Source organism: Grampus griseus (genome assembly GCF_964374135.1).
Source record: "Grampus griseus genome assembly, chromosome: 4".
Lineage (NCBI taxonomy): Eukaryota > Metazoa > Chordata > Mammalia > Artiodactyla > Delphinidae > Grampus > Grampus griseus.
Genome location: NC_138997.1, coordinates 112,677,694 through 112,702,727, shown reverse-complemented (window position 1 = coordinate 112,702,727; position 25,034 = coordinate 112,677,694). Strand labels below are relative to the sequence as shown.

Sequence of the window (25,034 nt, the reverse complement as noted above, 5' to 3'; positions counted from 1 at the left end):
GTAACTGTGCTCTGAGAGGATATTTTAAAACAATTATCCTCCTGTCTAGAGATCATGCTTATATTATATGTGGCCATCTCCCTCTTTTTGGAAGTCTATTCCCTCTTCCTTTTCTCAACTTGACATCTGGTAAAAGAGAATTTTGTTTAGCAATTTAAAGAAAACAAAACCCCCCAAACCACACATGACACTATCTCAGTTAAAATTAAAAGTTTAATGTAAGCATCAAAAATCATGCTAATGATGAGGACTAAAAAGTAGGTATTAGGCAAACTTATAAAACAAAGTACTATTATTTTTACACTTCAAATACATCATAAAGTAAAAAATCGTAAAATATCAACATGTGCAAGGGAAGCATTAACAGTCCTTTCAGTGATTTGCCATAAACAGATGTTTTAAAAGTGCTACAGTTTAAGGCATTACATTTTAAAGTTTAATAAACATCTGATTTCAACATAATCTCACAGAAGAGTTTTTTTCTCAAGTTAGCTACAAACTGTTTGGTTAGGGGGTACCGAAAATGCATGTATAAATCGAAGAGTAATAAACTTGCTAATGCAAAGTTATTAGTGCAATTCCGCAGCGTATGAAATTCCAGATCAGAACAAACTACCCTGCACATGGTACACGATAATCCACACATACATCATCCATCTAAAGTCTCCAGGGGCTTCCCTGGTGGCACAGTGGTTAAGAATCTGCCTGCCAATGCAGGGGACACGGGTTCAAGCCCTGGTCCAGGAAGATCCTACATGCCACAGAGCAACTAAGCCTGTGCGCCACAACTACTGAGCCTGCGCTCTACAGCCCGTGAGCCACAACTACTGAGCCCACGTGCCACAACTACTGAAGCCCACGCTCCGCAACAAGAGAAGCCACCGCAATGAGAAGTAGCCCCCGCTCACCGCAACTAGAGTAAGCCTGCGCACACCAAAGAAGACCCAATGCAGCCAAAAATAAAAATTAATTAATAAACAATAAATAAAGTCTCTATAACAACCTCTCCATTCACTCACAGTGCCTATGCATTTCGTTCTTAGTTTTTCTTTTTTAATTAACAAAAATCCTCAAGGCACCTAAAGATTGGCCTGTATTTCATTTATCCATATTGAAAATGCAGAGGGCAGTATAGAGACGTGGTACAGGAAGAACTCTCCAGTTACAAAGACTGGTAGGTTTGAAATGCACAGCGGTACTTTTCAACTACATGTAGGCCGTAACTTCTCTAAGCCTGAGCTCCATCAGCTACAGAATGGCATCCTCTTACTAAACATTCTTTAAGAATTATGTAAGCACACAAGTAAAGCATAAAGTATGGTGCCAGCATGAGGAAAGGCTCAAAAGTACAGTTGCTTATATTATTATCACAATCTTTCTATATAAGGAGTATAATGGGAGACTAAAGAAAAGGGCTAGCCACTTTTGGAGCATGTTCTCTTCGGGCAGGTCAGTTCTTCATTGTCTAGGACTGCTCAGACATTTAGCATCCTGGCCTCATGGCAACAAAAAAGCCATTAGCACCCCCATCACTGTGATAACTGAAAACACACCCACATATTTCCAAATATCCCCTGAAAGACGTCATTACCTTTTTTGAGAACTGTTCTTTTAGAGGGAGTTTATTTATCAAGAAACAATTTAGTTATCTTAAAAAAATTAAGAATGCCTTCCTGTCTTTGCAAGTCTTCAAGGATGAGATACATTAGGCCTGGTGGCAGGAAGAACGGTTAAGGAATGTTCAGTACAGTTTGAATCCTTTTCTCATAAATCCCAGTATTAAAATTCCAGAGCTCACTATTCAGGGCTCAAGTCAGAAGCCAGAGCTACATCCTTGTGAGTAAACACAGCAGAAAGGAATTCTGCCATGAAGCCACTTCTTCAGCTAGGCTCACTGTTCATGTAGCTGAAATAGAAGGCAGATGTATACATTCAGACAATAACCTTTCCTCAACATACTAAACAAGGGTCCACTTCATCGCATGTCTACAAAAAGTAAAAACTAAAATCATAAACGAAAAGATAATAACAAAACAAGTCCTCCAAAACCGACATAAGATCTGTGTCAAGAAAAGCTCTAGGGCTTCCCTGGTGGCAGCACAGTGGTTAAGAATCCACCTGCCAACGCAGGGGACATGGGTTCGAGCCCTGGTCTGGGAAGATCCCACGTGCCGCGGAGCAACTAAACCCATGCGCCACAACTACCGAGCCTGAACTCTAGAGCCCATGAGCCACAACTACTGAGCCCACGTGCCACAACTACTGAAGCCTGTGCACCTAAAGCTCATGTTCCGCAACAAGAGAAGCCACTGCAGCGAGAAGCCTGTGCACCTCAACAAAGAGTAGCCCCCGGTCGCCACAACTAGAGAAAGCCCGCGTGCAGCAATGAGTACCCAACACAGCCAAAAATAAATGAATAAATTTTAAAAAAATTAGAAAAAAAAAAAAGAATCTGCCTGCCAATGCAGGGGACACGGGTTCGAGCCCTGGTCCAGGAAGATCCCACACGTCGTAGAGCAACTAAGCCCGTGCACCACAACTACTGAGCCCGCGTGTGCCCTAGAGCCTGTGCCCCGCAACAAGAGAAGTCACCGCAATGAGAGCCCACGCACGGCAATGAAGAGTAGCCCCTGCTCACCGCAACTAGAGAAAGCCCACGCAGTGACGAAGACACAACACAGCCAAAAAGAAATTAAGTAAAAAAATAAATAAATAAGAAAAGCTCTAATTCATTGTCCCCTAAACCCACGTCCTTCTCTGATGAAGTATTCAAGTCTGAACACCACTTTCATGTTGTCATGGGTCTTAAACAGGTAGGTCTTCCTCCTCCTCCTGAATTTGTTCTCCAGAGCTTAACAGTGCTTTGGTGATGTCAGAAAAGATGGAGCGTTTGACCATCATTCATGCCAAGACAGAGAGAGAAGTCAAATTTTGTTACCGTCATTTTCCACATGGAATGACTGAGGCACTGAGGGATGAGAAGAAATGCTCATTGGTGGAGGCTGCTGGGAATAAAATCCGGATCCCCTGCTTCCGAATCCAGTACTTTCGTCACCATCCCCCAAGTCACGTGCATTACTAAAATGGCTGAAGTTTCCTTCTGAGGAACCCTCCGAGACGAAAGGTCCCACGTGCTCTACCCTCTTTCTAATCTCTCTCTAATCCAAGCCTAACCTAGACTTGCAGAATTGCTGGATCCACTGTCAATTACAGAAGGAAGAATCTGTTTAGAAGGACATGTATTTACATTCTCTGCACCATTTCTTCCTGGAGATGTTCTTTACCTCTTTGAAATGATTATATTAAACGGATGTGGGGCTAAAGTTAGACCATATTTCCCAGTCAGGATCGGCTTCGAGTCCTTAGGCAAAGCAAATGTGAAACTCTGCATGAGGCTCACGAACATCAGGAATAATTCCATCTTTGCCAGCTGCTCTCCCATACATACCCGCTTCCCTAAAAATGAGACCAGGAAAAAAGGTAAGGATTATAATACCGGCCCTTTTCCTACCTCAAAAGGGATAAATTTATGAAATTTCTAAATTGAGTGTTTTAAAGGCAGACATAGAGAGTTTTGAAATAAAATTGCCACATATACCCCGTGGCTTCCCACAGTCTATGCTGATCAGAATTTTTGCATACCAAGTTCACATTTTAACTCCTACTCATAAAAATCTATCCACATTCTAGATAGGAACTAGAGACGGAGCCAATGAGGTGGGCTACCTCGTCTCCTCCATACTGACTTATCTCTTTCCTTGCTCTTATCTGAAAGATTAAGGAGAAAAGATATCAAATAAGAATCTCTGGAGCATTCCTTTTCTATAGAAAGAAGCCTACCTGCCCTAATCTAGGAACCTAAAAGAGGGACTGGTGAGATTAGAGAGCCCACCCTCTCACCCACCATTCAGGCAGGTCAAAAGCTGCTCTTAACTCCAACAGTTCCCTGGGACTCAAACAATCACCTGGACAACTCAAAAAGGAAGATTTCTAGTCATATTTAAAGATTTAAAACCAATTGCTTTCACTTTGTTTTTAAAATCTGAAATAAACATAGTGGAGATGCATTATCTAAGTTATTTCTCTCTTATATTAGCTTGCCAAGAAAGAAACATTTTTAAAAGAGTATCATGAAATAATAAAAGATTCTTTTGGTTCTGTTTCTTTTTAAAATTATGCCATTAAGAAAATAAAAGTTTAACTGACCTATCCCAAAAGGAATAAATGTTTCCTTTTTAATAAGTTGTCCTTGATCATCCAGAAATCGATTAGGGTAGAAATCATTTGGCTTCTCCCAAATGGCTGGGTCTCTGTGTATTGACCACAAGTTGGGTAATATTATCGTGCCTTTAGGAATGGTATACCCTTGGAGCACTAAAACAAAACAAAACGAAACCACTGTATCATTCAACATGCTTTTACTGATAACTCTTGGTAAACATCACTCTCTAAAAAAACAAACAAACAAACAAAAACTAGTTACATATCTAGCTTCTTAATTTGCTGAGGTACTTGAGGGCAGAGGCAAAACCTTATCAACTGGCATCCTCTCCATACCCTCCCAGGACCCAGCCTGACACAGGGCACAGGAGTTGCTCTGATGGATGTTGAGTTAATCAATTAAATCAAATGATAAAAACATTACAATTAAGAGAAAACATTAAAACGGGAATCATAAGGCATTTCAGGTGAACTTTCCCAAAGAATTACAAATTCCTAATACTTGTATACAATTTTACAGTTCCCAGTCTTTTATGTGACACAATACAATGAAGAAGGTAAACTAAGGTAAAGGGATGTACAGGGAAGTCAATGCTGGTTCATACCAGCTGACAAGTTCATATGCACTTTAAACAATGCCCCAAGGATACTGCACACACCTTATATTTAGTTTACACCAAAGAAACTGTTAAGTGATCCAATGTCATTTATAAGTGATTGCCTCCTACAACTGTCTTATAACTAGATTTAAGCCCATTTCATCATGGGCTATCTCCGGAGGACGAAAACTCCTTGTTACGAGGGATGCTTACAGTGAGTCTGAGTGCCTAAATGTCAAGGTCACTGCAGGTGAAAGGCTGAAACATGTGCCTTCAGAATCAGATGGGCTCTTCTAATTCTTTAATATTTGTGCTTCAGTTGCAGAACCGCAAAAAATGAAGTAGAATAATTCCCAGTTAAACTCCTTAATTTCATAATTAGGCTAGCTCTTCGGGCCTCCAAGAACAGGAGGACAGAGAGGGGCCTTTGTTAATTCTGGAGTTTTTTTCTGCCAGTACAGCCACCTTAAACGGCAGCATAATTTGACCAGTGTAAGTGTGCACGCTCTGAAGGCTAGAGAGCTATTTACCAAACAAGCAGGGCTGGAACGCCAGCCAGTACACCAAATAAGGGACAGCTGAGGCGGAAGCATCCTCTGGTCATTTGATTATCCATGACAACAAACGCTTGCCACAACCTCACCTCAAGTCCTCTGGATGAAGGGGACGGGCTTCCCTCGAGGGCGTTCCAAGGAGGAAGGCCCTGGACTTGCCTGTTTTCTCTGAGGTCATGTGAGGGATGGACAGTGGCACCACCACACTCAGCCTCTGCACCTCCATGATGGTGGCTTCTGTGTAGGGCATCCGGGCCTTGTCAGTGAGGGAGGGGGCACGGTCACCACCAATGACCCTTTCAATTTCTTCATGAACCTTTTCTATACAGAAAAAAAAAAAAAGGAAAGCATAATCCAAAAGATAAGCCAGGAGAGACTGCCCTCCCATACACTCTTCCCATCACCATATCCACACAGCTGATAAGTCGGCAGCACAGGCCTGACTTGGCCTCAGTGAAGTGAAACACTGATCAGATATTCCAGTGGAGGCAGCTGGTCCCAGGGACCCTGTACCAGCCTGGGATTCTGAAGGACGATGGCAGAACAGACAGAGTGGCAAAGGGGAAAGCACTCTGGATTCAGGAGCACTTGGAATCATTCTCTCGTATCAACATCTGATTGACTCTAAGCTTTTACCTGTGACAACGTGTGGTAGCCCAACATGACCCCCAGTGACCCCCACTTCTTGGTGTTCCCAACTTCGTGCCATCCCCTCCCACTCTGTTCCAAATTGGTCTATGTGACCGACAGAATAAAGGAGAAGCAATGGCATGACCGTTCTGAGCTTAGGTTATAAAAGACACTATGGCTTTTGTCTTGGCCACTTACTCTCTAGGGTCATTCATTCTGGGGGAAGGCAGCTGCCAGTAAAGCAGCCCTACGGAAAGTTCCAAGTGGCAAGACCTGCAGCCAGCCGCCACGTGGATGAGTCATCTTGCAAGTGGATCCTTCAGTCCCAGTCAAGTCTATAGATGTTTGTAGCCCCAGGCCAACATCTTGATTACAACTGCGTGAGAAATCCTAAGCCAGACCATCCAGGCTAAGCTGCTCCTGGATACCTGATCCTCAGAAACTATGTGAGATTATAAATGGTTGTTGTTTTAAGATGCTAAATTTTGGGATAATTTGTTACTCATCAATAGTTAATGAATATAGGTAGGCACAATCCCATCTATAGTAGGCAGGAAATGGTCCCTCAAAGATGTCCACGCCATAATCCCCTGGAACCTGTGAATATGCTACCTTATTTGGTAAAAAGGGACTTTGCAGATGTGATTAAATTAAGGACTTTGTGATGGGGAGATTATGCTGGATTTTCTGGGTGTGTCCAGCCTAATTACATGGGTTTTAAAATTGGAGAACTGGGACCTCCCTGGTGGCACAGTGGTTAAGAATCTGCCTGCCAATGCAGGGGACATGGGTTCGAGCCCTGGTCCGGGAAGACTCCATATGCTGCAGAGCAACTAAGCCTGTGCGCCGCAACTACTGAGCCTGCGCTCTAGAGCCCGCGAGCCACAACTACTGAAGCCCACGCGCCTTAGAGCCTGTGCACAGCAACTGCCGAGCCCGCGCGCCTAAAGCCTGTGCTCCGCAAGAAGAGAAGCCACCGTAATGAGAAGCCCGCGCACCGCAACGAAGAGTAGCCGCAGCTCACCACACCTAGAGAAAGCCCGCGCACAGCAACGAAGACCCGATGCAGCCAAAAAAAAAAAAAAAATTGGAAACTTTTCCCGGTTTAGAGTCAGAAGGAGATATGACTATGAAAGAATGGTCAGAGAGATGCAACATTGCTGGCTTCAAAGATAGAGCAAGGGGGCCACGAGCCAAGGAAGCCGCAAACGGCAAGGAGATGGATTCTCCTCCAGAGCCTCCAGAAAAGAACGCAGCCCTGCCAACATCCTGACTTTGGTTCACTGAGACATGTGTCAGACTTCTAATGTATAGAACTGTAACATAACAAATGTGTGTTGTCACTAAGTGTGTGGTTATTTGTTGTAGGAGCAACGGAAAATGAATACACTATTCTCTCCTGTATCCTTCCACTATGAACTTCCACTGAAATTCACTACCTATTGGTATTGATGTGGCGGAACTAGCTCCGTGACCTTGTGAAAATCACAGAACTTCTCTGGGCCTCTGGTCTCATCTTCAAAAAAGATGAATGGGTTCAGATGATCACTATGACTCTCTTCAACTCTAAAATAGTCTTCTCTAAAGTTCTTTCTTCATCACAGATTTCACACAGAATCAGACCTGTAGAGATTTAAAGCAGATTCAAGCAAGCTGTGATCTTAGTGCCACTGTCTAGAAACTTGGAGTTTCGTTGTTAACACCTTACCCATTCCCTATGAGATGCAAGTATTTCCATTTTGTTTTCCAGCCTGAAGACATTGCTTACTGACAGGAGCCACAGGATCACAAAGGTTGCTGATTTAAATGGAAATGAAAAAAAATATATCCTGGTTTTGCCATGAATAAAGGAAACATCTGTTTATTACCTTGTATGTCGGGGTTCAGTGACATATACAGGAGGCACCAAAGCAAAGAGTTAGTTGTGGTATCAGTGCCAGCAATGAAGAGATCGCCAATGATATAAAATAAGTAATCTTCATCAAAACTACTATTGCTATTATTTTTCCTCTCCTCCTCCACATGGAGAAGATACATGTCTATGAAGTCCTGAGGGTTCTCTACATCCAGAGACTCTCGATGGTCTTCGATGATTTTTTTAAGGAAAATAGTTAAATCCTTTTCAATCTGTCTTAATTCCTTAAATGGTCCAAAGGGAAGGTAATAAAGCCACGAGCATATGTTGACCAAGAGGAGCTGGGTGTTCAGACAGATTTCTAACGCTCGTGACATAAAATTAAGCATTTTCTTAAACTCACTATTGGTGTAATCAAACCGCTGGCCAAAGCACAAAGAGCAAATTATGTTAGATACAGCGTTGTTGACAATGGGGAAAGGATTGAAGAGGACTTCTCCATTCTTTTGCATTTCCTCTTTCACATATTTGAACTCCTCAATAATCTTGGGCTCCAAGCTAAGCTTTCCCAAGCCAAAATGACGAAGAGTTGAATGAGAGAACTTCCTCTGTTGTCTCCAGACTGGACCATAATGTGCGAATACAATCCCTGCAAAAGGACACCAAGGAAAGAAGGTAAGAAAGAGCAATGCTTGATAATTAATACTCAACAGGACCAACCATGAAGGGTATTTGTATTTCTCAAGTCACTTGTGCAAAGGTCATATACGAACAGATAAAGATCACCAGCCAAGAATGACTAGCAAAATTTAGTTATCAAGATAGTATATGTTTATAATAACAAAAGTCATATCCAATTTGATTAGGAAAATTTTCTATAAAGCTTATTATTATATATACTAACTCCTGGTGAAATGAAACGAGTTTCCATTTCTAGAGTTAGTGTAAATTTCAAAACCTTATTTTCATAAGAGTGAATACAGACTAAGAAAATATTTCAGGCTAGATAAATGTGAACAGAAGGATAAGCATGGTTAACAGATTGCACATGAGGGCAGGGACAATATCTGATTTTGCTCATCATTAAAATCCAAACTTCTGGCATAGTGCTGTGTACAAAGGAGGAGATTGTTAAATATGAAATGAATAAATCAACAGCCCATTGGCCATCAAAGTTTGGATCAAATAACTGGCAGGTAATCTAAAATGTCTGTAGTTGCAAACAGCCCTAATTTAAAAACATCTGAACTCAAGGGCATTCACAACTACATCTTATTTGATTCTCACTTATGTTATACATCTTCCACCATCCAACCCAAAAGAATTGCTCCCAGATGTTGTATCAGATTGTTCTCAAATTTTCCTTGTTTCCTGTCACTTACTTCATTCTCTTTTCCATGGTGTGCTTTATTGTTTCAGCCAGCTCTCCTCCTTCCATTTTTCATCCACTTCATTCCTGCTACCTTCAAGGACATGCTTCATTCATTTAACAAATATTTCTGAATGCCTACTATGTGCTAGACACTGGGATGCTGTGAATACAGCTGAGAATGAAATAAAGACCTCTCTCGGTGGTTATGTCTTCTCACAATCTTTGATACCTATATAAAATGACTCTCAATAGAAACATCCACATGGTCAAATGTATTGGATGACCTGTCACGTCCATTTTCCTGCCTCGAATATTCCACACATCTGCTCAAATCTGATGTTGCTTTCTAGGCCTTTTGTTCAGGTGTTTTGTGACTTCCATTTGACATCATTTAGAAAATTTTTTTGACCCTCCTGTATTGAATTCATTTCCTGGATTCTATGTCTTTACCTTATTTCACTCCTGTATTTTGCTGACGGCCATCCTCTAATAGGTTCCTGGGAAAGGACGCATCAGAGGCAAATTTCTAAACATTTTTCGAAAATGTATTTATTGTACATTTTCCCCTCCATCAGAATTTTGAAGACATTGCTAAGAGTGCATTGATGCGTCATAAAATATGTACACCTTCAATGGGACTAGACATTATCAAATTCTTCTCCAAAGTGGAGAGTACACCAGAAGTACATGAATGATCTCTTGTCAAATAGTTACTATCACTTTTAGTCATCAACGTTTTATTTTTGCCAATCAGAGGGCTGAAACGCATCTCATCTGATTTTTATGTGCATTTCCCTGATTGTTACAGTGGGTTGGAGCAGCTTCTCATATGGTTACTGGCCAGGTTTCTTATTCTGTGATTTGTACTTAATAACTGTGCAATTTTCTTCTTCTTATATATTCTACATGCATAGCAGACATTATCTCTCATCATGTGAATTGCTTTTTCATGTTTTAATGCTATTACTTGATAAACATGCTTTAAAGGTAGTTCCATTTCTCAATCTTTTTCTTAGTGATTTGTGCTGCATGTCTTACTTTAGAAATTTTTTCCTTCCACAGGTTTATAAATACATTCTCTACTTTCTTGTAAAATTTAAAAATCTTGCTTTTTCACATTTAAGTCTCTATAACCTACCTGGAATTTATATTTATGTTAGGTATTCCTACTTATTGTGAAGAAGGAATCCACTTTTCTCCCTATTTTGATAGCCTATTGTTCAAGCACCATTTATGAAACAGCCTCTCCTTTTCTCTACTGATCTACAACATATGCTGTACACAGGCAGCTCAGGTTATAGGTTTTCTAGTCTGCTATATTGTACACTGGTGTATTTATTTATGACTGTGCTTAAAGCACACTGTATTAACTATTGTTACTCTATAATAAGATCTAAATAGACTTTATAGTAAGTCTTAATATTTACTAGGGAAGTCCGCACCGCCACCACCTTGTTCTTTTTCAAAATTGTTTTTTGATTACTCTTGGGTCTTTACTCATATTTATCAAACTTTAATCAGCTTGTCAAGTTCTATTTTTAAAAAAGCACCTTTGAGATTTTGATGGGAATTGCATTTAACTTACAGATTAATTTGAAAATTGTCTTCTTTATAATTGGACTTCCCTGTAATCCAAGAATAAATCCAACTTTGGTTATGATATTTTTATGCTTTTTTAAAGACATTGTTGGATTTGGTTTCCTAATATGTTAAGTTTTTAAAAATTCATATTCATACATGAAAATGGACTATAAATTTCCTTTCTCATAATGTATTTGTCTGGATATACTCACCTCCTAAAATGAGCCATGGTGTATTCCTTCTCTCTGGAAGAATTTGTCTATAATTATAATGGCATGTTCTTCTTTTTTCCTTACCTTTATTCTTTTGTTCTTTTTCAGATATATAAAATTAGCTATCTAACTAATTTTCAGACCTTTATCCTAATAAAGGATAGTTAAGGTTGTACAATTGCCTTTGGGTACCACTTTAGCTGCAGTCCACCAGTATTGTGTGCATGTCTTTTCAATGCATTTTAAGTATAAAAATTTGGGGACTTCCCTGGTGGTCCAGTGGTAAAGAATCCGCCTTACAATGCAGGGGATGCTGGTTTGATTCCTGGTTAGGGAACTAAGATCCCACATGCCACGGGGCAACTAAGCACGCAGCATGCGCGCCACGACTACTGAGCTCGCGCGCCTCAGAGAACCTGCGTGCTGCAAACTACAGGGCCCACGCGCTCTGGAGCCCTCGCTCCACAACTACAGAGCCCATGTGCCCTGGAGTCTGTGCACCACAACTAGAGAGAGAAAACCTGAACGCCAGGACTAGAGGGAAGCCCACACGCCGCAACGAAGAGCCCTCATGCTGCAACTAAGAACTGACACGGCCAAAAATAAATAAGTAAATAATAAAATAAATCTTTTTAAAAAAAGTATAAACATTTTTTTCTATTATGATTCTCTTTTGCCACCTAGATTAATTTGGCTTATGATGATTTTTGTTTGTTTTTCTTTTTGTTTTTTTGCGGTACGCGGGCCTCTCACTGTTGTGGCCTCTCCCATTGCAGAGCACAGGCTCCGGATGCGCAGGCTCAGCGGCCATGGCTCACAGGCCCAGCCGCTCCACAGCATGTGGGATCTTCCCAGACTGGGGCACGAACCCACGTCCCCTGCATCGGCAGGCGGACTCTCAACCACTGCGCCACCAGGGAAGTATGATGATTTTTGACATTGATGAGGCTAGCTTTTTAGTCTAGTATGTGATCAATTTTAATAAAATTTCCAAATAAAATTGAGAAGAATTTTTATATAAGCAATTGTTGGGTATAGGACCCTCTTAACAACAGAGAAAGCTACAGAACTGTCAGAATCAAATCTTCTTTATCCCTGCCAAAGTTTTATCTGCCTGATCTATCAACTATTCAAATACTTACGTTAAAATAATTTGCACTAATGGTGCATTTGTCAATTCCTTTTTTCAGTTCTGTAAGTTTTTGTTACTTATAGATATATATCATGGCTATATAGATATTTATACATAATATATAAAATATTTTAAAATTAAGATATATAAATATATAAAATTAAAATGTATTAAAAAGTGTATATATCTACCTTGTTAGGTACATATGTATGCTAGACAACATTGTTGGGTATACTCAAATTTAGAAATAAATGTCTTCTTTCTATTAGTTTTTTCAATATTTACTTACAGTCCCCTACATGCCAGATACTAAGGGCATACAGATTTAAAAGACACAGTCTTTGTTCTCAAGATGCTTCCAGTTTTGTGAGGAGCTGGATAAACCAACAACTCTAATACACTGTTGTATGTTAGACGGTATTGAAGTTGCATATTGTATTGAATGTTGTATGGTGGATTGCACTAAAGTTGCACAGTTGGAATGCATGGTATTGAATGCTGCATTGTTGGACTGTATGGTATTGAGTGTTATATGTTGGATTGTACTGAAGTTGCACTGTTGGGATGTACAGTATCGAATGTTGTTATGTTGGACTATATTGAATGTTGCATTGTTGGAATGCATTGTATTAAATGTTGTATGTTGGAGGTGTATTGAAGTTGCAATGTAGACAAAGGAAAAAGCACCATGTCAGCTGAGGGAAAGCAGTACTTCTCAGAGAGGACATCTGAGTGATACTTCATTTGTAAATAAGGATGTGTATGAAGGCACATTTTAGAAAAATAAAGAACTTGGGGGAAGTTAAAGAGGGTACAGTATTTCAAGAGGGCTGAATTATCTTCAGGGAAAAATTCAGGTTTAGATAAGGCAAGGAAATGGAGGGAGGCTTCTCAAAAGAAACTAATATCTGGGCATTAGGTATTTGACAACAATCTGACAGGTATGAAGTGCAAGATAAGACTTGACCAAGGAGACAGTGCCTGAGAATGCCAGGGATGAGAGGCAGGGACAGAATTAATGGCCTCAGGGTTTCAAACGTTACAAAATATCCATGTCATGAAGCCAGAATGGCTTAAAGCAGGGGTCCCCAACCCCCGGGCCACGGACCGATATTGGTCCATGGCCTGTTAGGAAGCGGGCCGCACAGCAGGAGGTGAGTGGTGGGTGAGTGAGCAAAGCTTCACCTGTATTTACAGCTGCTCCCCATCGCTTGCATTACTGCCTGAGCTCTGCCTCCTGGTGAGTTGTATAATTATTTCATTATATATTAGAATGTAATAGAAATAAAATGCATAATAAATGTAATGTGCTTGAATCATCCTGAAACCATACCACCCCCCCCATCTGTGGAAAAACTGTCTTCCACGAAACTGGTCCCTGGTGCCAAAAAGGTTGGGGACCGCTGGCCTAGAGTCTTAGAGTGTTTGGAAGAGGTTCAGGCATACCCTGTAGTTGCTGACATCTCCATTCTTAGCCCTGAATGTATACAATGGATGTATACAAAGACTTCATCTCAAGGAGGATAATAACACTGAAAAATAAACATGGCTCCAAAGCAAAAACCAGGACTATTGTTTGGGAATGACAAAAACATACCCTCAAGCGAGTCTGGCAAAAAGGCCAGTTAGGCTGTGGATGGAACCAAAAAGCAGGAAGAGCTGGGTGTTACCACCTTGGAGAAGACTAAATGCCACTGAACTCCTCTCTGCACCTGTTTTTCACTTCTTTCTTCCTGACTGACTTCATTCTTTCCTACTGTGAACCAGCTTTTCCAAGAACTGGGAGCTATCTTGAGATGCCCATTCTCCCATTTTCACCACGGGAGATAAAAGCCCTCTAAAGCCCTCTATTCTCTCGTTCTAACCTGAAAAACGCTGGGGAAGGACTCAGATGTTTCAGTCAGGTATTCCATGGTGATACCAATTTGGAATACTTTACATTTATTATTTGGCTTGAGGTTTCCAAACTATGCCACAAATATCAATTCTTACCCCAAAACTATGTGTGGATCGATCTGTAGCTATGAACTTTTGAGTTGTGTCCAGCCCACAGATTCACCACCATCACAAAGAGGTGAGATATTCTGATCAAATCACCTTTGATCAGGGGTCTATCCCCTGACTAATCACTGTGGTCAGAGAGGGGAATTCATGTAAAGATATGGCATCTCCCATTCCAACCACAGTTAATGGATACAAAAGGGTGGTGGAGCCAGAGTTACTCAGAAGAAGGGGGTGCTCTTGTCAGAGGACTAGGTGCTAGACGGCTGAAACAAAAATGTACCTCAAACCAAACAAAGGATAGGCTAAAATGACTATGATACATTCTCACAAAGGAATATTGTACAGTTTTTAAGAACTTTGTAGAAAATTCAAAAATATGGAAAAATATTCATAATACTTTAAGTGATAAAAATAATTTTAAAGAGTGTGAAGAATATGTTTCCATTTCAAGGAAGCAAATATATTTTTTAAATTATCTGTACATATAGAAAAAAAAAATACTAGAAGCCTGCCACAGATTGAATGTGTCCCTTCAGAATTCATGTTAAATCCTAATGCCCAGTGTGATGGTATTTGAAAGTAATCTTTAGGATGTGGTTAGGTCATGAGGATGGAGCCCTCATGAATGGGATTAGTGCCTTTATAAAAGAGGCCCCAGGGATCTCCCTTGCTCCCTTCACCATGTGAGGTTACAGACAGTTGTCTGTGAGTCAGGAAGCTGGCCCTCAACAGACACCAATCAGCTGGCACCTTGATCTTGAACTCTCAGACTCCAGAAATAAATTCTGTTGTTTATAAGCCACCTAGCCCATGGAACTCTGTTACAGCAGCTCAAACAGACTAAAACAAAGGTGATACATAAAAATGTTAATAGTGGCTATCTCAAAATAACACTGATCACAGATGATTTTCAATTATTTTTTAAAAGAATTAAAAGGAATTCTTTTACTCCTGTTCCATGTTTTATGTTTTACAATAAGCAACATATATTACTAAAATAAAAATAGTTAAAATACATTAAATTTGATGCAATTCTACATTAATCACACATACGTTTTCTTTCTCTTGAAGCAGAGAAAGTGTTATCCACTGATTATATTTGCCCTTCCCTTCCATAGGGTCATATAAGTGTCCCTCTTAGTGGGAATTCAGGCCTTCTTGAAATGAGCATGTAACTATTTAAAATATGTACTTTACTGCATTTACTACAAGATTCAGTTATCTCGTTTTCCTCATTTATTTTCAAATTGCTCAAATGAACTTTCACTTTCTATCTTTATTTCCTAATTTCATTTTGTATCTTGTACCCCTTCGAGGTAGTCAATCCTGACTGGTCTATCCTGTACTTCTAAAGTTCTTCAAAATTTCCTTTTGCCTCCCATTTTCATGTCTTTGCAATTTCCTCTGACTCTTGCTCCAAGTTTCTAGAAATCTCTCAAAATTAGAAGTAATCTAATTTCTATCAACAGGGAAATAGATAAATTACAAAAGCTAGAGGTAGAAAGATACTTTATAAATGTATGACATATGTAAGGTTTTAAAAAACATACCAGATAAAGTTATGCACTGTTTATGAATCTGAAGCAAATGTGAACAGTGATGAATGAGTTTATATTATTCTCTGCACTTTATATTTGAAATATTTAATAATAAAAATGTGATGTGCATAAACCTTTGAGAAGAAACAGACCACACTTAAAGTACTCTTTTGGTAGCCTTGGCTCTGACTTTGTAAGTATTTTTTTTTATTAAAGTATAGTTAATTTACAATATTATATTAGTTTCAGGCATATAAGACAGTGTTTCAAAATTTTTAGATTATACTCCATTTAAAGTTATTATAAAACATTGGCTGTATTCCCTGTGATGTACAACATACCCCTGTAGCTTATTTATTTTATACATGGTAGTTTGTACCTCTTAATCTGACTTTGTAACTTTATTAACTATTCCTGCTCAGGAACAGAATCAGATGGACGAATAAGTATGATGGGCATACCTAATGTAGAACATCTTTCTGGCCTATTTACCTTACTATAATTTTCATGCTTAAAAAGAATATCAACTTGTATAAGCATGATAATTTGAAAAACTCAAATATAATAAATAACCTCCCTACATTCTAGAACTTGATGGCAATGTGTTAAGTGAACTATTTCCAGCACATCACTGGTCATGAAATATTCCTTCTCTTCGAGTCTCATCAACTTTAGCAGCAAAACTCTTTTACAAATATCTTATAAAAATAAATATAAACATTTAATAACGTTATTGGCCTCTAATTCTTAATATCACTTTTCTTTCTCTTAGAGTCTATGCATCCTGCTTCTGGACAACTTCCCATTTTACAATCTTGCCACTGGAAACAGCACTGAAGGTGGCTCGGGCACTCCTCACATCTTGCTGAGCTGAGCCGCTCAGCCTTTCACTCCTGTGGCCTATCTTCTTCAGGATGACTATGCCATCCAATTCTTGATCTATGACGGCTACCCAGAACTCATCTGCTTCTTCATCCTTCGATGGGCATCTTGAAATAAACTCACATTCTCCCCTTTTATTTTTCACCCTTGAAACGATTCCTTGACTATCTACATTTTCCTATTCAGATGGCCTGTTCTTTATTCCAAGTTAAATCAACAAGCATTTTCCTTGTGACATATGGTTCTTGCTTTACTTTCTCCTGTCAATCACTTTCACCAGCAACATAAATTTCTTACAGCACATTTGCCCAACACATATCCACCAGAAAACAAGAGCAGCATCACCTAAAAAGTCCTAACTGTCTCTTGGAGGAATTAATGCTTTAGTTGAGATGCTGAAGCACCAGATTACCCCAGGCTCCCAGGACTTTACAAAATAAGGAGGGATCCAATAATAAACTGTGATCCAACTAATACTCAGAAACTGCCTTATAGATTCTTAACCAAACTATACACCCACCAAGAAGGACTTCGAAGAAGAAAATCTAATTCCTACCTTTAAAAATCAGGAGGAAAAGACAGATGAGCAACAAAAGTGACAATATAATGTGGTAAGTGCATTAACAGATGTTAGATGTATGTATGTATCAATAGATGTATGCATGCATTCGTTCATTTCTTGATTACCTGCTCTGTGCCGATTAGAAGGCATACAGTGGTTAACAAGATGAGCCAGATCCTTGCCCTCACAGAGTTCACATTCCAATGGTAAGTGGGGTTGGTAATAGGCTAAATGCTTTCAAAGTTTTTAATGAATGAGGTTAGTGAAATATAAATGAGATAAAATAAGTTGTGATATTGGACAGTGTCTAAAATAGTAGTGAAAGGTGACAATTGGCCTCAGAGATGATAAGGAAAACAAAGTAAAAAGTTATCCCAGGGGACTTCCCCGGTGGCGCAGTGGATAGGACTCTGAGCTCCCAATGCAGGGGGCCCGGGTTCGATCCCTGGTCAGGGAACTAGATCCCACGTGTGTGCCACAACTAAGAAGCCCGCCTGCCGCAACTAAGACCCAGTGCAACCAAATAAATAAATATTAAAAAAAAAATTTTTTAAGTTATCCCAGGCCTAAGGATGACAAAACCCAGTAGCCTGAGGCAGTCACCAACCTTCCAGGAATCAGCTTAGTGTGTCCAGAGCAGACACTGTACTTGAAATGTACAATAAAGCGAGAGTGGAAAGAGATAAAGTGAGAAAGGCAGGCAGAGGCCAGATCCTTTGGGGCACAGTAGGTCTAGTATGGAGTCGGAAACAACTGGTTTCAGTGGGGGAAGCGACATGATTTGTTCTGATTCACATTTTTTTTTTTTTTTTAAAGAAATCCCTTTGGCTGCTGTATGGATAAAAGATCAGAGCAGAAGCAAGCAGGCTAGTTAAGAGGCTTCTGGAGTAAGAAATGAAAAGCGATGGTAGCTTGGATGAGATGGAGATGGAGAGAAGTGAATGGATACAGAACATGGATATATCTGCAGCAGGCTGACAAGACTTACTGACTGGTAGGGAATGCGATGAGGGTTTAAACAAAAACAGTGGTATCACAGAGAAAAGAGTAGCTCACCTGTACCTGGGAGGATAGAGAAATAGGTCACAGAACACATTCTCAGAGAGGTGACATTTAAGCAGGTATGAAAAAATACAACACAAGTGTTGGTGAGGATGTGGAGAAACTGAAACATTGGCTGCTGCTGGCAGGAATGTAACATGGTGCAGCTGCTATGGAAAATGGTATGGAAGTTACTCAAAAATATTAAACATATAATATGATCAAGCAATTCCACTTGTGGATTTACACCCATAAGAACTGAAAGCAAGGACTTCAACAGATATTTGTAGACATACCATGTTCACAGCAGCATTTTTCACAATAGTCTAAAGACGGAAGCATGCAAGTATCCATCAGGGGACGAATGGATAAACAAAATGTGGTACATACATTCAACGGAATAGTATTCAGTCTTAAAAAGGAAAGCAATTCTCACACATGCCACAATATGGATGAACCTTAAAACATTATACTAAGTGAAATACGTCAGTCACAAAAGGATAAATGTTGTATGATTCCACTTGTATAAAGTACCCAGGATAGTCAAATTCACAGAGACGGAAAACAGAATGGTGGTTGCCAGGGGTTAGAGAGTTTTTAAATGTTTAATGGGTTTTTAGTGCTTGTTTAATGGGTATAAACTTTCAGTTCTGCAAGATGAAAAGAGTTCTGGAGATAGTGGTGATGGTTTCACAACAATGTGAATGACTTAATGCCACTAAACTGTACACTTAAAAATGATTAAGATGGTAAATTTTATGTTATTTGTATTTCACCACAATTTTTTTAAAAAGAGAGAGGAAAAGAAAAGCAGAGGTGGGAGTTCTCCAGGCAGCCATGAGAACGGAAGAGAATTCCAGGTAGAAGAAGCAGCATGTGTAAAGACACGGAGAGAGTAAGGTATGAACTGTGACATGTATGATTTATTTTTCAGTGGGACATTTAGAATATTAAGATCATCATTACTATTCATTTAAAATCCTGATGCAAAATTCTGGCTTCATCAGATTCTGAAAAGCCTGGATCTCTTTATACCACATGCCAGGAAGAGGAAGTAGTAGTTCATTTACTTAATAAATAGTTATTGACTCCTATATGTGCCAGGCAGGACAAGGAATAACTCTGTCTTCCTAGATGTCAGTCTAGTGGTGAAGACTCACATTCAGGCCAAGGTTACAGAATTATGAAGCCTCAATATTGATAAGTGCAGTGAAGGAAAAGTACTTGTGCAATGAAACTCGTTCTAACAAGGGAGACTAACTTACCTGGAACGGAAGTGAGGAAAAAAACTCCCTGAGGGAAAGACATTTAGAGTCTGTCATACAGAGCGAAGTAAGTCAGAAAGAGAAAGACAAATACCGTATGCTAACACATATATATGGAATTTAAGAAAAAAAAATGTCATGAAGAACCTAGGGGTAAGACGGGAATAAAGACACAGACCTACTAGAGAATGAATGGACTTGAGGATACGGGGAGGGGGAAGGGTAAGCTGTGACAAAGTGAGAGAGTGGCATGGACATATATACGCTACCAAGCGTAAAACAGATAGCTAGTGGGAAGCAGCCGCATAGCACAGGGAGATCAGCTCGGTGCTTTGTGACCACCTAGAGGGGTGGGATAGGGAGGGTGAAAGGGAGGGAGACACAAGAGGGAAGAGATATGGCAACATGTGTCTATGTATAACTGATTCACTTTGTTATAAAGCAGAAACTAACACACCATTGTAAAGCAATTATACTCAATAAAGATGTAAAAAAAAAAAAAAAATTAACACCTGACCGAAGAGTAGGATTGACACAGACGGAAACACAGTCTGGGACCCGTGCCGGCCAATAAGACAAAGGGGAACACTGATAAACAAAAAGGGCAAATGTGATATTCTGTTGCAGCGGATAACATGTTTACCAACGCTCAAAACTGCCCATCTTAGCCTTCCATAAGCAGGAATCACAGAAACTATAAACCTATTGTACATTAGGTTTGCCAATTAGTTCCTATCGTGTTTTCTGGACTTCCTATCTTACGGGGAAATAATCTTAAACTCTTGCACCCAAAACGCAAAAGGTGTAAATATCCCTCTCTCTTTCTAACACGGCCTAAGTTTCTCGTCAGGAACACATTCTGAAGAGTGAGGCCTTATTCTGGGAAGGAGCGAATACTCCTGGAAAGATGGAACCTGAGCGAATACTCCTGGAAAGATGGAACCTATCACAGCTGCAGGGGATCTCAAAGGCAGCGGGAGTGGGAGGCAGCGCCGCCCTCCCCCTCCCGCGCTGGGTGCAGGTGTGAGGCAGGTTGGGTGCGCGCGGCCGCAGGGGAAACAGAACCCCCAGCTCCGGCGCACCTGCAGCCCCATCCGCGCGCTCACACGGCCCGTGACCCCTGACCCCCAAGGCTCCCGCGGCCGCGGCCCAGCTCACCCTTCCCCTTGGTCAGGATGTAGTTGAGCGGCATCCGCGGGCGGTCGCTGAAGACCTCGGCCTGCTGCACCAGCGCCTCGCGCACGCTGTGGAAGTCGTTGAGGACCACCACCAGGTAGTGGCCGATGAAGAAGCTGTAGATGTTGCCGTACACACGGGCCAGGTCTGCCAGGAGCAACTGCACGCCCAGGCCCGAGGTATTCAATTCTCCGGTCCTTGCCCGCCGGTACGGCCAGCTCTTCCGTCGGAGGAAAGGCGGCAACAGCACGAAGCCGAAGTTGCCCACCACGGGCCAGGGCGTGGGCCCGGGGGGGATGCCCCGCTTCGGGCGCCGCCACAGCCAGCTCCAGCCCAGCAGCGCGGCGAGAACGAGAAGCAGCAGCGCGCCGCCCGTGGGGTCCAGCCGCAGCAGCCCCGGGGGCGCGTGCAGAAGGCGCAGAGGCCAGGGGGAGTCCTCGGCGGGAGCCTGGGGCAGCCCGGCGGAAGCCATGGCCTGTGCGCCGGAGTCCTCAGCCCCGGCCTCCTGCAGCTATCCTCAGGAGAGCACACGCAGACACCGGTGCGCGGCCCTAAGGCCAACTCCCCTGGAAGCCCGGGGGCGGGGAGGAGAGCGGCGGAGGCCGCTCCGGATTGGCTGCGCCCACCGCTTCCTCTCCAGCCCCTCCAATCAGCGATGCCCAAGAAGAAACGGGGACGCGCTCGCAACCAGGCTGTGGCAGTCCGCGGACCAGGCTGGGCAAGCTGTCTGGAAGTTGGCCGCCCTATCCGGGTCGCGCCCCTCCGCTGGGTCAGACTTGGCTGTGACCGCCCCTGAAAAAAAAAGATGCTCGCACCACACCTTTACGCTCTGATTGGTTACCGGATTTCTTGTGTTATTTGTCAGTTGAGTGCTTAAACCGTGCCAGGTCAACAGGCCCCTCGTACGACTCAGCCTCAACACCAGCGCTTCTACCCTGAGCTGGGCGAGGGGGGCCCCCGCCCTATCTCCTGGTAGCAAAAAGACAGGGGTACTGCTTTATCCAAATCGGGATTCGGAGGAAGAAATGACCCTTTCCTCCACCCACTGACAGCAGGATGATGGAAATGCAATGCGTAGAATTTGTAGATGTAGATGTAGATGTAGGTGGCCAACGCTCCGGAGAAAGGATGGGTGGGGAATAGTGGGGTGGGTGGGGTGATGCAGTAAAGCTCTTATAACTTGCCATACACGGGAATATCCCTTTTATGTGGAGAGTGAAAGCTCAGCGTCCGTTTCAGCGTGTGGCCTGGGTAAAGCCGAAGACCTAATCCAGAAATTTGCTTGGAGGATTTAAGTAGCTAATAATATAAAAAGAAAATCAATCGGGTGAGGAGTGGGTCACAATATCATTATAACTATGCTGAGGTTGAGATTTTAAGTGAGAATTGTGTAATGCTTTAAATACAAAGTCCTTTAATTTTCCGTAATTATGGCTCGTAGGCACTTCCCTTTTCTGTCTTCTACAGGCTAAATCCTCTGGTTTCTTTTATGTTAGGTTGACACAGAATTGTCGATACTAGACCATTTTCTGTCTGCTAAAAGGCCAGTCTCGTATAAATCAACGTAACTGATGATAATGAACAAATGTTTCCCATTTTCTGATCCTTTTTATTCTTTATTTCACATCTACTCTGTTCTAATACTATTTTTGCCATGCTCTTCATAAATTATTTTAAGCTTCCCCAAAAAACACACCTCTTATCTTCTATAAGTAACCATTGTTAGATTACTTTTCTCATTTTTTTTCAATTTAGAGAATTTAAAAAATTTTACCACTTGTTTGCACAGATGATCTTCAATATATCATCTGATTCTCTTCATAGCCTGTTCTCCAAAATAGTAGCCACTAACATCTTTCCTTACAAGCAACTTAAATTCACAAATGATTTTAAAATAGTTGACCATGTGACTAATTTAACGACCTTAACAGACACCCTCTTATACAGGATATAATTACATTCACATTGTTCTCCTAAGTAATTCTCTTATTTAGGCTAACAGCTCTGTGATGCAGATAGGAAGTATTATAGGCTGAGTTGTGTTCCCCCAAAATTCATATGTTGAAGTCCTAACCCCCAGTACCTCAGAATGAAACTGTTTGGAGATAGGGTCTTTAAAGAGGTAAAGTAAAATGAGGTCATATAAGTGGACTGTAATCCAATATCACTGGTGTCTTTTTAAGAAGAAGAGATTAGGACATGGACAGACACAGGGAAGCCAACATGAAAACACAGGGAGAAGATGGCCATCTACAAGACAGGGAGAGAGTCCTCAGAAGAGATCAGCCTTACCAACACCTTGATCTTAAGAGTTCTAGCCTCCAGAACTGTGAGGAAATAAGTCTGTAGTGCTTTGTTATGGCAGCCCTTGCAAACTAATAGAGGAAGCTACATTGTTCATAATACATACTATGGATAAACTATTTTAAACATGACACCACATAGCTCATTCAGTGCTTCTTAGGGATGAATTTCCCCAAATGATATTCAGGGCTTTCTTGCCAGAAAACGGAATACTTTCTGCTCCATCCTTCCTATTTTAAATAGATGAATAATATAATAATCAGTAGCAGTAAAGGAAGAGAATACTAAAAGATCTTTGGGCTGGGGAGAGAGGGAAAGGAGGACAAGAAGGGCATTAAGGAAAACATTTTAAAATTGAATCCCCAAAGATAATTTTAAACCACTTGCTTTCTCACTGGAATCCTTCTTGCTGTACATGGATTTCAGCCAGAATTGTTAGTAACAGTACAGACAACAGAATTGTTGGTAACAGTACAAATAGTACAGATATCCAAAATATCTGTACTATTATTTTGTTATCAAGAGTGGTGTTGGGCTTCCCTGGTGGCGCAGCGGTTAAGAATCCACCTGCCAATACAGGGAATGCGGGTTCCAGCTCTGGTCCAGGAAGATCCCACATGCCGCAGAGCAACTAAGCCTGTAAGCCATAACTACTGAACCCGCATGCCACAACTACAGAAGCCCGCAGGTCTAGAGCCCGTGCTCCGCAACAAAAGAAGCCACCACAATAAGCCCCCTCACCGCAACAGAGTAGCCCCTGCTTGCCGCAACTAGAGAAAGCCCGCACGCAGCAACGAAGACCCAACGCAGCCAAAAAAAAAAATACATAAAAAATTTTTTTAAAAAAAGAGTGGTGTTAAAAGAGAGAGGTGTTAAATTACTCTGTTTGTAAAACTACAATTGTCCAGCTGGCTGGTAATTCCCTGGGAGGTGAATGCTACACAGTATATCCATCCAGAGTCAGTGAGCATGAACAGAGAGGGCTTATGGCTTAAGAATAGTTTGCAAAATGCTAATGAGAAGAGAAAGTTGAAATGCTAATTATTTATTTAGTGGCACAACTCCACTAGCCATTTAAAAATTAACCCCTTCATTTCCTTTAAATTCCTATGATTTGCTTCATATATACTCCTTTGAGTGTCTTCTACATATAGTGTTAGGTACTTCCTTATGTACTCTCTGAGCGTCCACGTACCCTACATGAAATTGGGATAACAAATGTGCCTACATCAAGCATAAAGACTGGATGGAGTAATTAGCACAATGTCTGGCATTTAGCTCAGGCTCGATAAGTACAAGCTGTAATTGTAATAATTACCTTTGGGCCCTGGCAATGCTTTTAACTCTATGGGTTGGCCGTATTGTCTCACTTTTTCACCCCTTGCAGCTTTACCTGCCCTTTCCAAAATTAGATTGTGAGACTGGCCAAGATATTAACTTGTTTTCTATATTCAGCCTTTAGGACTTGTGTGATGAACAAATAAACTTGCCCATCTTCAATATTACCCATATCATTCTTCTCCAGTTGAATGTATTATGATTTTCCTGGAGAAGAGATGAAGGGAGGAAGGACCCTGAAACATATCGGTGGAAGGCAGCATCTCCAAAGTAACAAAGTCCAATTCTCAAAACTTTTTATTTGGACAAAGAGGTTCCAGGATTAGAAGAAATTTTTTGTTTAATGCCCAAACTGGAAACTATCCAGGTGTCCTTCAACAAAAGAAGAGGAGGAAGGAAACTGTGATATATTTGTAAAATAGACGACTGGTCAGCAATGAAAAGGAATAAGTTATCATACACCCCACAGCATGATGATTCTCAAAAAAAACACTATGCTGAGTAAAGAAGCGAGACCCAAAAGACTACATACTGAAGAACTGCATTTATAAGTTCTAGAAAGGCACAACTAACTCATGGTGATATAAATCAGGACAGAGGACAAGATTGACTGGGAAGGGACATGAGACATTTTCCCCAGGTGGTGGGAATGTTTTATGTCTTGATTGGGGTGTTAGTTACTTGAGCATACGCATCTGTCAAAACTGAACTGTGCACTTCACTCAAGGTAAATTTTACCTCAGTAGAACAAATTAAAAAAATAAAATC

The 25,034-nt window shown here is 41.1% G+C and overlaps 1 protein-coding gene across 1 annotated transcript; it reads right to left on the bottom strand.

Moving 5' to 3' along the window:
* Window positions 1-251: 251 nt before the first annotated feature.
* CYP2U1 (cytochrome P450 family 2 subfamily U member 1) lies at window positions 252-21,129 on the bottom strand. Its single transcript, XM_082653832.1, has 5 exons — window positions 20,607-21,129; window positions 7,873-8,508; window positions 5,534-5,695; window positions 4,207-4,374; window positions 252-3,456 (listed from the first exon to the last, which is right to left on the bottom strand). The coding sequence occupies exons 1-5, from the start codon at window positions 21,094-21,096 to the stop codon at window positions 3,281-3,283; spliced, it is 1,632 nt and encodes a 543-aa protein (XP_082509958.1). The 5' UTR covers window positions 21,097-21,129; the 3' UTR covers window positions 252-3,280.
* Between the last annotated feature and the right edge of the window lie 3,905 nt (window positions 21,130-25,034).

Excerpts from the sequence above, each read along its gene's own strand:
- CYP2U1 (XM_082653832.1), bottom strand. The coding sequence starts at position 21,096 with ATGGCTTCCGCCGGGCTGCCCCAGGCTCCCGCCGAGGACTCCCCCTGG. Across the intron at positions 8,509-20,606 it reads CATCCTGACCAAGGGGAAGG|GGATTGTATTCGCACATTAT; the intron begins GTGAGCTGGGCC and ends GTCCTTTTGCAG. Across the intron at positions 3,457-4,206 it reads ATTTATTCCTTTTGGGATAG|GGAAGCGGGTATGTATGGGA; the intron begins GTCAGTTAAACT and ends TCTCATTTTTAG.